Raw genomic sequence first — 16,850 nt, 5'->3', positions numbered from 1 at the left:
TCCACTGATGGGATGGGAGCCACCATTATGCCAATTGAAAGTGGCGCAGACAAGTTACTTTAACCTTCAGTTTCCTCTGCAGGCCGACTCGGGCTGCATCCTGCAGCCTATTTACCCAGAGTGGCACGCTGAAAGGCCCCGAGATTAAATCTCTATCCCGCAGCTCAGCATCATTCATTTGTCCAGGCTCACTTGAGGCCTCGATGCCGGCAAACATCGTCCCCAGACGGGGAGACGGCGCCGCACTGAGATTTACTCAGCTAGTCAGGTCAGGCTGCTGGGGGAGAACAGATGTTTGGAGGGCTTTGTTCTGTCCCTCAGCATGTGTGTGGGCGTGTGCAGGGGTGTGTGTGTCTATATGTGTGCTCGCATTTCACCACAGATGCATGCCAACTTTTTCTGCTGTGTATGCGTCTATTTGAATGTGCTTTTGTTTCTAACTACCTGCCAAGGTTGTGCGTTTGTGTGCGTTTACAGCTTTCAGGTGTGTGAGCAGTGAATATTCTGGTATCCTTCCTGCACTGAGATGGTCACTGTACGGCTTCTGGTCCGCATTCTCATCCAGAGACACGGCTTTACATCCATTTACGTGCAGGGGGCAGCATTGTGTTCAATTAGCTGATGCAAATGCTATTAGTAGAAGAAGAACCAAAAAAAAAAAAAAAACTTGGCTCAGAAAAGAAAAGAGTTCCTGCAAAAGTTTACAGCCAAAATAATCATTAAGAAAAATAAATAAAGTTGAGAAAAGAACAAAAAATGCTGTAAAACGCCTTAAAGGTTGAATTACAGTAAAAAAAAAAAGACAGGACTCGCAATTAATGGGTTTATGAGCCGACTTATTAAATCAACAAAAACAAATATGTTCTCTCAATTAAAAATAACCGAGTCATCTTTTCCCACTTTGCTTAGCTATTGTAACCGTCACATAATAAATTAAAGTGAAACACATTTACAAGGGGTGGCTGCGATGCACCGGAGGAGGTGAATATAATAGTTAGATTAGAGGCACCCATCCAGCAGCTGATGGTATAAAAAAAAGAGCCTCTGGCATCAAATTTGCAGCAGCTCAGAGGCTCTGCGTCATCTGGCATCGACGGGAAACTCTGACATGAAGGACAGTTTTCACTGTTGACTCTCAGCGGGCATCTCTTCTTAACCTGCTGGCTGAATGCCGGCCTGCAGGAGCTTCTGCTGCTCCTGCCCGATTTCTGTCTTGTAGCTCTTGCTTTGTTTACACAGGCTTAGAAATTCAACCAAAAACGGTAGCAAATAAGCCCAGTGATTATTTTTATTTAAACACAAAATGCTATTTTGCGTCTTTTATTTATATTCACAGCAGCAGGGTGTCTTTGGTGTTAAATCAAGATATTCTGTTTTACACTTTCCCGTTCAAATATCTTTTTAGGTGGCGTAACCGTACCGTTAAGTAGGTCACTTTTTTGACAGTTCAAATGGGATATTGAGAAAATGTACATTTTCTTGGCTAATTGCTGTTTCACTGCAGGACCACTCAGAGTTTGAGTTTAGACTGAACAGTGCCTTATCAAAGTATCATTTACAACTTTACACTTGAATCCTTTTTATATTGAACTGGATTCACGGTTCAGTTTTAGAGGACTTTTTTTTGCAGAACATAAGGTATTCACAAAAAAATAAGCCTATTTGGGCATTCTGTTGCTCAGCATATCTAAAATTGGGAAAAGCCTTCAGATAACATTTCTTGTCAAGTTGTTCAATAATAAAATTTCAAGGGCTATGAAAAGTTTTGGGAGAGATGAACAAGTCTGGCTCGGTTTCACACAAATGTGAAGGATCCTTGATTCTACTGTCGTTTCAGCTCCTTTTGTCTGGAATTTCAATCACAAAAAGCACCAACTAATTAAGCCGATGAGATTCTGCTTTACGTCTCTGATCAAGTCATTTACTGTAAAGTTGAAATCTAAACTAAAAAAATTGTGTTTTTTTCCACCGATGGTTTGAAATCTGCTGAATAGATTGAATAATGACATCACATACGGAGTTGTTTTTATTGCTTAAACAACTTGAACACCAGATGAAACGATTGAAATCTCTTCTTTTTTGTGTGTTTCAGGCTGAAATGCAGGAACATTCATGAATACAACTACCTTTCTAGGTTCTCCTGAGTTCATAGTATCTTAGCAACCTGCAGTATTGGAGGAACCATCTGCAGTTCAGCGATTTAAAAAAATAAAAATAAAAAATAAGCACATATTTTATTGGTCCAGACAATTCTGAAAATATAATTTTAAACATGGGAATCACTTTAAAAAAAAGAACCCAGATAAAGCTAAAGCTATTAACTTTAGCTTTTGAAACGGTTACTTTAAGTTTAGCTGTTACATTAAGAGTTGATTTTTCTACCATAAGTACTAATGAACATACTGAATGCATAGTTAGGTTTTTATAGCATCGCTATAATAAATAATAACATATTCAAATGGCATTGTTGCAAACGTACGACGAATAAATTCCCACTTGAGAGATAAGAACTTTCCCTCTCCGTGTATTAAAATCAGTTTATATCTAATAATAAACACTGAGTGCTTCCATGCAAAAGCTTTAATAGAATAAGGAGATAAAACTTGTCACTGGGGTCCTTTGGCAACGGCTTGTCCCTGAGCATAACCCCAGTGTTATTGCTGGATTAAACTTTAAGCTTTAAGTACATTTAGGCACTAAGTACTTTACACTAGCTGCTCGAGGGAGTTTCTTTAAAAGTCTTCTCGAACTATATTTGACGTCTTAGCGAAGATGAGGCCTGCTATCTCCCCCCCCCCTGAGCTGCCAGTCCCCACAGATACAGTGTAAATTGTGTTTCTATAAAAACATAAAATGCTTTATGGAAGATTTATGGGGAGAGGTGTTGATGATTGAGCTCTGTTTTACGCTACAGCTGAGACACTTTAGGGTCGACCCTTTGGGATCTCAAGCGCCTGAGCAGCACAGCATTGTTCTGTCACACTCATTAGGAAGTGATAGAAGTTTGAATTTAGACGTCTTTGTGTTCATACAATGGAACAAAAGAATGCTGTGTTGTACACTGAATGTTTTTAAAGGAGCAGAATCATGTAAAAAAAAAAAAAAAAATACTGTATATATATATTTACATCGCGTTATGTTATTCCTTAATCAAAAACATACCTGCAGTGTTGCCTTGATTCTTTCATGCATGTTTTAAAAAATCCTTTAGTCTCCCATGGCAACCATTCAGCTACAGAAAACGCCTGTTTGGCCCTAACACCGCCTTCAAGACGCAGCTCCACTGTGGAGCTGCAGTTTCCAAGCTTCCACTTCACAGAGCATCCCTCCCCCAAGACTCTCCCACTCAGCTCCTTCAGACTAGCCAGCAGCAATTAGCAAACACCTGGCAGAACTGCACACATGCTGAGCTCATCATACGAGCTGCTTCCCAGTGCAGCGCTGGTAAAAACGTTGTTAAAGGGTTAATGGTGGAGTGATGTTATGACTGTCACATATCAGTTCAGTTTTATGTTTTATGACTGAAGGTGGAGTTTCAGAAAGAACAGGAGTTTTTAAAGAGACAGAGACCCAATTTCAAGGTGTTAAATTACTAAGTAAAATTTCTTTTAAGTCATATTTGATATGATTTTTATAACAGCTGAAGGTAACATTGATTGTGCTATTAAATGGCACTATGTGCCTGGAAAACATAACACTGCCCCTTTAAAACTAAAAGTAAATGAACTTGTATTGCCTTTACTCGTGGTTTGGTACACGAGCCTCACACTATGGTAAACACGCCTTTAGTGTACCGTCTGTGTCTTTCACACACATGTAAAACAATTGTGTTATACAAGGGTATAACACAATATAACAGTTTTTATTTAAAAATGAAAGACAATATTATGCCATCTGTTGATAAATAAACATATTAATGTCTGAGTTTTTCTGGGAAACCCCAGGACTTTTTAGGTAACAAACTGAAGGAAAGTGTTTGAATACAAAGCTAGCCAGGCTCCTGGATCCTTAATTTTATATATATATATATAGAGAGATTTTTTTTTAATCAGACCATAATTTATGGAATCATAGCCTTGGAACATGAAAACTGCCTTTCCATCAATCTAGTGCCCATTTACATTCCCTTACAAAGCTTTCAGGCAGCCACATTAGTCACTCTTTGTCTCTGCTGGGAACATTAAAATCTTCAAAAACATCACCTTGAGCACAATTATGTCTCCGTTTCAGCAGAAGTAAAAGGGGACAAAGAGGAGAGGTTTGTCCGAGCTATGCCCAGGAGTTATATCCCCAATAAAATGGATATAATGGAAAGCTTTACGGTACACTCCAGCATCAAACGCTATTGTCTAATACTCGCCAGAGGGATGGGACAACTCTGTAATTAAAATCGCTAGCTACGTGATAAAACAAAGGCATTTGCTGGGAGACAGCAGATCTAGCTAGATATAGATCTATCATTAGGCTAAAGAATTGTCCTTTGACTTCTGTGCTTTTATCTCGCTAATGCGGCAACATTTCCCCAGAAACGGCCTTTTACAACTCTTATAGAAAAAAAACAAAACCACAGCCAGCGTCAAACACAATAGTTCAGAAAAGAGATAAATTAATGGAATAATTGCTTTTTGAGGTTTTAAATGCTTTTTTATTTTTTATTTTTTACAATTTATAAGTATCTAATGACCAAAATTAACTTTTTTCATTGAATATCGTATGATATTCAATGAAAAATATAGGCAGATATATTGATTATATACAGATTCTTGTAGGCAGATTATATCATCTGCCTATAAGAAAGTATTGTTGTTGTATGAATTCATATCAAGTTTTTCACCCCTGAGCTGAACTCTGTTCATCTGTTTATGAGGTAAATTTTTTGAAGTGGAGTTTTATGAAGCCAGAGTTAACATGAATAGATTGCAGATCTCTTCATCTTAACCAATTGATAACCCACAATCCTCAAGTATCACTGGATAATAACTGTGACCTGTGGCCTTGCTTTCGAAACAGCTTGGGAAGTTTTATACCCCTAAAGTGTAGTTTCGTAAAACCATCAAGATACGTTTGGTTTTTAGTCCCTCAGCCGAAGGTCTAACTCAAGCCTTCAGTTTTTAGACCACATATCAAAGTCAAGTCTTGAGTCTTCAGACCAGAGATAAGCAAGTTCAGTCTTTGAGGGCTGGCAGCCAACAGGTTTTATGTGATGTCCAATAACTGGTGAAAATATTTGTAACTATGCCAACTCTAATCCTTGGCCCTCAAGCATTTGAGCTTCCTCCCATGCCTCGGACATCAAGTGTCACTCAGGTCTCGAGTCTTTAGCCCACAAGTGTCACAGTCTTGAGACGTTAAACCACAAGTCCAAGTCAAGTCTCAGGCAGCCTACCACCACACATCCCACACAATGCCTGGTGATAACGGCTCATTTCAATGACCAAAATACTGAACTCTGTGATGTATGTTGAAAGGGGATGGCAGCAGCAGCATTTTACCTCTTCATTGCTATTCCAGGAGCTGATCTCTTAAATGCTCAGAGTGCAACAAGAGTCTGACCATCGCATTAGCGAACTCCTGATGGACTCGGGTAAAGACAGGCGTCACAGCTGTACGACCTGGACTCCCACTGCGTTTGTGTGTATATTTTAGCAGCACGCTATTCTCTCGGATAAGAAGCTTTCAAATAAATTAATGAATACATTATGTATTAGTCGACATACTGTATCCAAGCGAGTGGTGCTGAGCAAGGCCAGCAGGACAATGAGAACCAAAGGGGCACCAAAGGGACACCTGACACATCAAATCATAGAAGTAGTGAGGGAATATAAGGTGACATTAGAGCATTTTTCTCCCCTTATTTTTATACCTACAGGCACACAGACAGCACGCCTACATCCTTGTATAGACGCAGATTGATTTTCAGCAGTACACCCACACAACACACATTTACACACGGAAACACAGAGAAACTTCCCTTCCTTGTGTGCCTGTCCTGAGGGTGAAGAAGGCATTCGTATTCAGTGAATGATGTTTTCTTAGCCAGTGGCAGAAAGCAGTGGCCATTATGACCTTGTGATGAATTCAGGGCTCATTTCCTACGATTTCCTTTTATGTGCATGCATGTAGAATTAAATCCAAGAAGAAAAAAAAAATAGAAAAGAGACGGTCCAGGTCAAAGCCAAGGCACTGAACACACATGTTCTGACTTTTAATTCTCCGAGCACAGTTACTGGGGGAAAGTTTCACTCCTACCCAGCGCCATTTATTCATTAGCGCCACAATCAGATCTCCTGTCCGAGACATGAGATGTTATAAATCAGTCAACGGCTGGACATTAAAAATTCATGCAATTCATAATGCATAAGACCCGTCACTTATTTATCACCTCTAAATGGGTTTTCCTCTCTCCTCATTGGCTACACGCTCAGAGGCCGACTTTTGTTAGCATGACGTGCGGCCATTTTGAGATAGGGCCACGTCCAATCTGGACAGGGCAGGTTACGGAAAACAAGAATCCTACTGCGATCAGACCGAAGGAGAGAGTCTTTACCCTTAAAATGCAGGCGGTCTGATTGGAAGGAGCAGGAGAGAGGCTGCGGGTTGCTGCTGGAACAGTTGCTTTCTGCTGATTCTCCTGAGCAGCCAGTCTAATTGGGAGTAATTAGGCCTTAAAGTGGTCTTGTCTTTTCCCAAACTTGGAACACGAGTCCCAGTGGAGGGTGGGTGATTTGGGGAAGGGGAGGCTGAGAGTATATACACACTAGTCGCTGGAACAGTGATGGTTGTCTTCACCCAAATGCATAAAGAGTCTGGCACCTCTCCAACCGAGGCTAAAGCCATACAGCAGCACAGACACACAGCTGCAGCTGAGACTAAACTGATGTTTGTTTTTGTTTTTTGGCTGGCTTGGGATGATAATCACACTTTGCAAAATGAACTGATATGTGACAGTAAAATTTATTCTTGCTAAGGTTTGTGAATGAGTGCGAGCCAAGTGTCTCTCAGACGAGCGTTTGGCATCCAGACAGGCCACCTCAACAAAACCAGCACACCTACAGTACGAGCCACTGTGGTGCATTTTGCATCTAAAGCAGAATGTATGCTCTGTTTAAACTGATTGTGGCTTGGTCAGCAACTCCAAGACCCTCCACCCCTCCATCTTTTGACCTTTACATTTTGGGACCAGGCCATGTGGAAGGTCAGCAAACACACACACAGCTGATAGACGGCTGGGGAAAGACGACCAGCAGATGTAAAATGGACAGCGCCTTCATACGCCTTGAGATTTTTCCACAATTCTTCTCATGATTGTTATATATATTTATTTCATCTGGATTTTTTCTTTCATACGCCGATAGAAAACAGAACTTAGTTGTGAAGTGAAGTGAAAATCTAAGAAGTGCAGTTGTAGTCTCAATGAATCAAAGCCGTGACACATCAAATGTCTCGATAAATTTTGCTGGATTATAAATTGTCCCAGAAGTTATTGTAATATACGATAATATTGTTGCTTTGACATCATTTTCAAGTAACATGATGGTAATGACATAAAGGTGTAAGAACACATTCTCAAGGATCAATAAAGTTCAATTTCTAACAAACCTTTAACACAAACTGGAAGACGTAATATTCAAAATGAATGACCAAAACAACCACAAAGAACCATCGCTTGCTTCAATGAAAATGTCTGTTCTATTGCCATATGTTTCCACCAGATTTACACGTATAGAATGCAAAACTCTTTTCTAAGTCCCCTTTACTTGAGGAGATATCTGCTCGAATAGTTCAAGATGAAGGAATATTTATTTTTGAGCTAAGGATTGGATTGTATTAGAGTCAACAAGACAGACTTACGAGTGGTCGGCTTGTTGCAGTTGTGTCCGTGCCTAAAGTACTGGGGATTTTCCACCACAGGTATGCGAGTCATTCCTATGACGACCGCGTCAGGTCCCGCATCCAGAGTACACGGCGTGATGATCCCGTGATTGACGTGATGAAGAGGGCTGGCAGAGTCTTCCTCACCACTGATCACGGCTACGGGACCTGTAAGAGCGGAGAGAAACTCTTGACTTATTTTACACTTTAATGCCATCTTCACATGTCGGGTAACATAAGGTCGCATTATCTGAAGCCGTCGTAGAAATTTATTCAGATTTTTTTGTGCGTGTCAAAAGAAAAATATATATTTTTTAAGTGCCAAGTATGAAGTTGATAGAATCCATAGGTGAATTTTTACTGGCCTGAGGGCTCCGGTGAAAACTTGCAATCAAGAAAAGTTTGAGTGTTTTAATATATTTTGTATTAGAAATATATGTATTAACCTCATAAAGAGTAAAAATATCACAAAGAAGGAGGAATTAAATGGAGAAAGCAAACAATGACTATTATATTTAGGCAGCAAGAAAGACAAACTGAACTTTATTTAATAAAAAAAAATATATATATATATATTTGCGTGTAATGCATTATCCTGGCAACAAAGGTGGGAGTTTAATGATAAAAACATCCAGTGTTATCTAGTATTGATCTTATCTCGCCAGATAATCAACCATATTTCCCCTCCTTTTAAAATAACAATGAAAAAGCAAATTCCCTTTCATTTAGTTTCCACAGGACACATTTACATTAGACATTTCTGCTATTTTACCTTAAGAAACTTTTAAACCTGAATTGCACACCGACATGATAAATGACATCCTGCATTGCAAATGCAGCCACATTTCCCATTAGGACCTTCTTGCCTCCACAACAACAGAAGCGTACGACCATGCCTCAGTTCACTGACTTGGGCTGACATCTCTGGATCAACCGGCACCAATGAGCCAAAACATTACAAGCTAAAGGTCAAAAGGTGTCAAGATATGTGAAACGGTGGATGACCTCTGAGCTGTGAAATGTGCGGAAGCAAATCTTATCTTCAGTTACTCTGAAACAAACAACTCAGATCTCTTACAGCTCAAAAAATAGGGCTGCAGTCCTTCATTAGAACCAGCTCCCTCTTCTTAATCACTCCATCTATCTTTTTCCTCCAAAACTGGAGATAAATCGCTCAAATCTTCGATGAAATCGCTCACAACTTCTGCTGCTTCTGTGTATTAAGCTTATTTACTCTTTGACTTACCCTCATTACATCATAATGATGATTATGATGTAATGAGGCAATGTGAGTGGTTTTATCGTGTCAGACACTAACAGAATGGCTTTAGCAGATTTTTGGACGAGAACTAAAGCTCTACCTGAACACATCAAACTTTAGCGCAAAAGTATAAATGAACATGGACGATAATCGCCTCCCTGCTGCTCTTTTTCACGACCCAACGTTCATTTGACGTTGTGTCAGTAAACAGTTCACTTTACCCGCTTATCTCAGAAGTCCACTAAAAAAAAAAAATGTAATCATGTTTGAATGTGTGTGATGTAAGTTGGCTTACACAATTACAGATCTGTGGTCTAACTACCCATGTCAACTCTCCCAGTTAGTGCACACGTTTTATTTCTGGGAATTGTGGACAAAATTTAGTGGAAAAAAAAAAATCATGTAACTTGTCCTCGGCTTTAGACGGATATGTTATTTATAGCTGAAGAACACACGTATGTGCAGCAGAGTGTAGGATTTTTCTTTCTGATCATTTCCATGGCGACAACTCTAAAACTAACTGGTCCTACTAACGGGCTGCAGAAATAGCTTTTCCATCCAGACGACAAAATGAGTCTTCTGTGGTAACTATGTCCTGATGCTTTTGCACGTATGGAAGATAAAACCCAAAGTTAATAAAGAAACTGGTTGAAAACACCATCACCCACTGGCCAGTATAACAACTGGTTACCAAGGAGACTGAAAGCAGGCCAGAGAAGAGATGCTGTTGACTTTCAGTAACCTCGGTTTGATCCCTTACATCTAATGAAAGAACTACTTAGGAGTCCAATTAAAAGTTCTTATATTTTTCGTTACTTGTAAATTTCAGATTGCAAATTATAAGCACATCAAAAGTAACAAAATAAACGGCATGTATAACCTTATCAACGTAATAGTGCTACAGGTATGAAAAAAGCGTGTTCATATTTGAAGTTGAATTCAAATATGACAGTTTAAAATTTAGAACAATGATTAAATTTGTGGTACTGAACGTAGCTCTATTAGAACCAGAAACCTCCAAGAAATACTTGATCAAGCTGCTATTTAATTGTTACTTTCTTTAAAGAAAAATTAAAAATAGATAAATAAATAAAACGTTTCATATTGCAGACATCTTGTTATATACCACGACTAATTTTGAAGCATCTTTTAAGTCATTAATGAGATCTTGTAATATTAAAAAAGCCTAAGTATTCTTTTATCAAAGTCAAATCTGTCTCATGACAGATGGCGACGAAAAGCATAAAAAAAAAAGTTGCACTCCAACATTGACAGGGTTGGCTGATGTAGGCTGCCTGTCAGCCTTGCTAACACAATAGGAAAAAAGACAGACAGAAAAATACAAGTAATTTCTGAGTAATGTGAAAATACCGGAACTACGACAGCGTTCTGGAGCCACTGTAGATAAAAAAAAAAAACCCACAACGCTCTTAAAACCTGCTGACTCCCTCGTCTGTGGAGGAGATGCATCAAGAACCACTGAAGTAAAAAACACAGAAACCTCAGCAGAAGATATGAGCAACTTAATTTTCCGCAAAATGTAAACAAAAATGGAGCGGCATCGGATTTTAGCGGTTGTAGGATTTCTTTTTTGTCTTTGGTGAAAAAAAGACCAGTCATCTCTCCTGCCAACATTAGACCCACATGTTTGTTTTGTTTGATTTTACCCAGAAAGCCCTGCGCTATGATCCGCTTCCTGCTCTTGGAGCGGTCTCTGCTCCGCTTACATCCACATATGCATTTAAACCGCACCAGAGTTCACTTCAACCGAACATAAACAGAGGTTCTTAGACGGAGTAGAGTCCGTTTTTTGGTCCACGTCAAGAGTTTGATTGCACGTTCACACGTCCCCAAACAAACCGGACGTTCTAGACAGACCAACTAGAGTTTGATTAAAGCGGCTGGTGCTAATGGACCCTGAAGCTTCACACATGTTCGCCGATATCAAGCAAGATTTTCTAACTTATCAATTTAATCAAAGTGCAAAGAAAATTCCAGAAAAGGTTGCGAGTCACTTTCAGTCGGTGAGATCCGGTCTACATTTCTATCGCTGTTGTTTCAAAAGACTTCTCGCAGCTCCCACGTCTTCACAGACGAGTAAGAGAAAGAAGCGAGGACTTGCAGGGCTTGGAAACAGCAAGTGGATATAAAGTCAGCAACGGCAGATCTGGCGGAAAAGTGGCAGCGAATCTGTTTACCCACCATGTTGAATCTTTTCCCTCACCTTGACAACACTGTAAATAGTAATCAAGAGCCCGTCATTTCAAATTATGGAACCACAGTGGCACAGTGAGTTGGTGAGTGATTAAGTAAGACGTGTGAGCAACAATTTATTCACAACATTTGCTGTCATTGCGAGGCTTTCATACCTCAGCGCTCTCTTTATTAGAGAGATGTGCACAGCAGAGCGCAGGTTTTTTACCGGGTGACTACCTACCCAACCACTGGGGCCTAAAGGCACACCGCGGCTCCAAATCTCAGCCGAAGCCTCGGGCCCGCCCACGCCGCCGCAGAGCTCACACACAAATATTACCACAGGAGAAGTCGAAGAGTTATCTAGGAAAACATGTTGAGAGGGCCTCGAAAAAGATTACGCATTCAACAAATTAGAAAATACGTCTACGTTTGGCTTTATCATATGGCATCAGAAGAATGAAAACCACTCCGGAGCTAGATCGATAAGTCCTCAGGGAATCACTGGCTTCATTTCAAGCCCACCTCCTCAAAACTGCACAAGAATCTCTCACACGATTCCTTGCGAGGTGAATCTTAAAAAAAAAAAAAGAAAAAAAAAGTGAAGGGCAAATTGGACTTCTAGAGTTGAGAACATCTTAAAAATTACATTTATGTTGCCTCGGTGATGGAAAAGCCCAGGAGCATCCTGGAGGAGTTTTATCATCTGAGAGGCTCCCTCTGCACAGAATGGATTTCCACACTGGACGTCTCGCCCCCTCCAGAAACGTCTATCGCAGAGCAAAGTTCCTCTCCATTACACTAACTTTGATTCTTTTGGCTGGAACAAGAAAATGTAATGAGCCAGAGTTCAACATTTTTCTGCCTCCTCCTTGTCTCATCTTCCCTGAAAATCTATCCAGTCAATAGATTCGGCCGTAGCATGACTTCAAATAAACCTGAGCCATTTATAACGGATGAGTCGTTGGCTGCAGCGTTCAAAATCTTTGGACTAAAGGTAGTATTCTTGGATATACGTAATATACAGTATTTCTACAATGAATATTTTTAACCATAGATTTCATTGTTTACAACAAGAATTCACACTAAAACAAAGAGTCCATTACTTTGGGACAAAAGGATCAGAATATTCAATCGACTTCAGTGGTTTAATAACCAATTTATGCAGCAACGATTGTGTTAATCATGATTTTTTTTTTCTTATTAATGTGAAAGAAAAAATGTTAGGTCTTTGTTACAGGAATGTTGTACTCAACTCCCACTGTGTTCTTGAGCGACTAATACTGGCAAGTACAAGCGAAACCAGCAAGTGATTGTACAAGAGAAGACAACATATTCTCTGATTTCCAGAAAGAGAATATTACTATATTGTCTTTACATTCAAATATACAGAGAATATATATTTCTCTTTATATTTTCAAATAAAAAAACAGCTGTTTTGTACACACTACATTGCATTTTGAATGAAAAAATAAAACCAATAGGAGGTTTATTATTTGTTTGTCGAAGTAAGACGTGAAAAAAATGTTTTTATAATCAGAGTGGAATATTCTTTGAACTCAGACTGAAGACTTGCAGTTACAATTGTTATGTTTTCCAGGGTGGAAAAGCACAAAAATAAGGAATATGTCTCTCTAAAGCTTACAAGCAATGCATGGACAGCGTGTATATACAGACGTAATAAGCCTAATTAATGGTGAGTCATTAGCTATAGCAATTTATTGAACACTTAAAGGGGCAGTACGTATTTTCCAGCCACAGAGTGCCATTTTACAGCACAATAAAGTACATATGTCATGTTCAGTCGTAAAAATGCTCTACATGTCAAAGGTGACTCAAACAAATCCCTTGAAATTGGGCCAATGTGTAACAAACTCCTCCTCTTTCTGAATCTACGTCTTGACACAACATTTCTCCTTTATTAACCCTTTAACAATGTTTTTACCAGAGAAGTAGCTCATATACTGAGCTCAGCAGTTCAACCAGGTGTTTGCCAATTGCTGCTGGCTAGTCTGAAGGAGCTGAGCTTCATCCTCAAAGGCGGTGTTCGGTCCCTCCAGCCATTTTGAACAATTTTGCGACAGGAAATTGAAGGATTTTTCAAACATGCATGAAAGAATCAAAGCAACACTCCAGATATGTTTTTGACGATGGAGTAGCATTATAACATGATTTAAAGCTCATAAAGGTTTCATTTAATTACAGTTATGTTTCAATAATCATTCCTATTTAGAATAGTATTTTTACATTTTTATCAGTTTTAAATCTTTTAAACATCTGTCTAATGTTTCTAATAATTTTTTGGGGGGTAATCACAAATTAATCGCTTAAAGTCTTTAAGTCGTTCTCTCTCTCTCTGGAACTCAAGCGATCACAAAGTATTTCCCACATGGTTTGGATTTTCTTGACATTCGTTGTGACTGCAAGGAGATTTTGGGAAGGATTGAAAAGTTCAGTAAAGGAAGACATTCCAGGTTAGAGACGCTCTGCGACCAGGAAGCATCCTTATCCATAGATGAGTAGGAAGAGTGCTTCCAGTTGCTGTTTAGTTTCTCAGAACCAGCTTGGGCCTGTCCTCCAGGTTCTGTCGGTTCCCTCTCATTAGACCAGGAACCTTGGCTCACAGAGTACCGTATTTTCCGCACTATAAGGCGCACCTAAAAACCTTCAATTTTCTCAAAAGCCGAGAGTGCACCTTATAATCCAGTGCGCCTTATATATGGACCAATATTGAGCTACAACAGGTCTCGCAACTACGGTAAGCAGCCGCCGACTTCATTTTCCCCCGTAGAAGAAGAAGCGCGCGGTGCATGCTGGGTTTTGTGTAAAGACCCCAAAATGGCTCCTATTAAGAGACACGCTTACGACGCAAAGTTTAAGCTCAAGGCGATCAGCCACACAGTAAAACACGGGAATAGAGCAGCAGAGAGAGAATTTAACATGAACCAATCAATGGTGCGGAAGTGGATATATATTGTGATTGCACTAACGTTTGATTTACCGTAACAGTATCAGCCTGTTTTTTACGTGTTTATTGAATCGAGGAAAAGTTCCCCTCCACTATATGTTATACCTTGCTGTTGTTAAAAGATAAACTGTGTCACGAAAATACCACGTCACTGACTTTACCTCGGGGAAAATAATAAAACAGCTGTTTATTCATTTTGGGAATGAACGGAGTTTTCAGAACGCTGGTTTGTAATCTATTAATAAAGTTTGACTGACCTATCTGACTATTTTGTTGACATTCCCTTTAGCGCAGTTCCATCTAATGGATGCACAAATTAACCCCAGCCTCTACTGTAGCGTCTGTTCTATGCGCCTTATAATGCAGTGCGCCTTATATATGAAAAAAGTTTTATACTAGGCCATTCATTGAAGGTGCGCCTTATAGTACGGAAAATACGGTAGCTGTCTGCCTTTGGTAGTTTACTCTGCCAAGGTTGTTGAATGTTTTCCAGTGGCTGGGTGTCTCGGCTTAAATTTAAAAAACTACCTTGTTATTTGTTTTAGAGTCTGCAGAACATTATCAATAAAACAGTGGAAACGAATTTTAACCAAGTTGATCTAGGCTTGATTTGTCCAACAGGGGGCAACTTAAAGTCTTAATGAATCAGTGAACAAAACTGTAAAAATTCAAAGTTTATTTCTCAAAGTATGAGATTTAAACCATCTTAGAAAACCTGTCATGGTTCTTTTAGCGCTCTCGGTTGCCTCCGTCTCTTTATGTAATCCCAGTTTGACACTGAGATGATGAGTTCAGTGTTCTCAGGGAGCCATGCCATCTGTTGTGGGACCTCTCGCTGTTCTCGTTGCTCAGAAACTTTAGTGAGCCACTGCATTGACATTTGAAGCACAGACTCTTTAATTATGACAGAAACAACAATTCACTGCAGGGGAAAAAACAATATGTGTTGTGCAAATTTAGATACTGGTTTGTAGCAAGATCCCTCTGGAGACCACTTAAGTGTGTTATTTGAAAAATTGTTTGATATTTAGCTTACGGTATTTGGTTGGCCAGTCAAAGAAATAGTAAACAACATCCTAGTTCTTTTCTGAACTTTGTCACTAAATCAAAGGTTCATCCATGTATCTCCAAACATCACGTACCTTTCTTTCTTACTGCTCTGAAGCTGCCTTTCTATTGACCGTATAATTGCGCAATTTGACATTTCGAAAATAAATTTGTGTAATGGAAACATCAAAAAACCTAATTTTTATACAAAGTTTTAGCGATAGAAATGAACTCGGTTCATTTTGCAAAACTGCAATGGAAAGACCTTTTTTGTATCACCTGAGTCACATGATCAACAACCGGATGTAGTTGGAGGATCATGTTTTTTAATGACTCATCGCATGAGCAAACTTATTCATATGTGATTTTGATTGTATTTCTTATTTAATAGAAAAACTGATCAAGTTTTGTGCACATTTCTATTGGAAATGCAGCTAATGTTGCTTTTCTGCAAAACAATCTTAATCCTATTACGGAAGGAAAAAAACTTTCTATGTTTATGGCAAACTGTTAAGATGTACACTGTCTAATTTAGGCAAAACGATTGGTCAGCAGTGTTGAGTAAGTTGCTTTTAAAAAGTACTTTTTCCAAAGAAGTAACTTAGTAACTGAGCTACTATATAGTAATAGTAATTACCAGGGAAAGTACCTATTGAGGTAATTGTTTAGATATGTAAAGGGATTCTGAGTCGCCTCTAACTACAACTTTAAAATAGATGTTAAAATGTTTGTCATAAAACTGAATCGACAAAAGGGACACTAAAAACGAATTACAAACAGGAAGTTGCACATAAATTACCTTCCACACAGATTCTGTTTTGATGTTTTGACTGCAGGGTAGACGTCTGAACATTTTACTTTTGACACTACGGCTAAAAGGTTGATCTTGTAATGGAGGCATCCTTTGCATTGCTGGTAAAGTATTTGAGTTTCACAAAAAACAAAGAGATTTTTGAGAGTTTTGTGCTGATGTTTAATGTGCTGCTCCCTGCTGTTTGACAGGCATCCGCGTCTAAAAATGAATGGGCTGCAGTTTGATTAAAAAACCGGCTCATCCAAATGTACTGTTTGACATTTCAAAATCTTGTACACACATGAAACACGCAGCCCCTAAATTATAGATTGTATTTGCGTTTTGATGTGTTGTGGGCGAGAGACGGGTCCTAACTTTATAACACTCCACAGTTAAAGGCTCCCTTCAGAGCATGCAACCCCATGCTGATGCATTTACAGACGGCTCCGATGCACGGGCATGAAAAATAAAAGCCGAAGAGAGGGAATCCACACCTCTCTGTAGCTGAAATTACAGCAGAGCAAAAGAAAGAGAAAAGTATCTGCCATTGTTTCACATAAGCCAGAAGTTATAGTTATCTGAGAAACGATGGCGGATAAGGCGAGATAAGCTCATCTGCTTTATCTTCGGAGATAACATTTTTTAAAGTTGATAGATGTTTCGTAGCTTCCTCTAAGCTCTTGAAAAGATTAAAGCTAGAATACTCATTCATCTTC

At 39.2% G+C, this 16,850-nt stretch overlaps 1 protein-coding gene across 2 annotated transcripts in view; it reads right to left on the bottom strand.

Moving 5' to 3' along the window:
• The window catches only part of ntrk3b (neurotrophic tyrosine kinase, receptor, type 3b), a 298,902-nt gene that overhangs the window by 52,931 nt on the left and 229,121 nt on the right, over window positions 1-16,850 (bottom strand). For both annotated transcript variants that reach the window (XM_032560214.1, XM_032560215.1), the window contains one exon: window positions 7,852-8,040. In XM_032560214.1, the coding sequence (XP_032416105.1) occupies window positions 7,852-8,040 (189 nt within the window). The remainder of the gene's footprint in view (window positions 1-7,851; window positions 8,041-16,850) is intronic.

This window comes from Xiphophorus hellerii, chromosome 4, assembly GCF_003331165.1.
Source record: "Xiphophorus hellerii strain 12219 chromosome 4, Xiphophorus_hellerii-4.1, whole genome shotgun sequence".
NCBI lineage: Eukaryota > Metazoa > Chordata > Actinopteri > Cyprinodontiformes > Poeciliidae > Xiphophorus > Xiphophorus hellerii.
The sequence above is the reverse complement of the archived record's forward strand: the minus strand, read 5'-3'. Positions and strand labels throughout refer to the sequence as shown.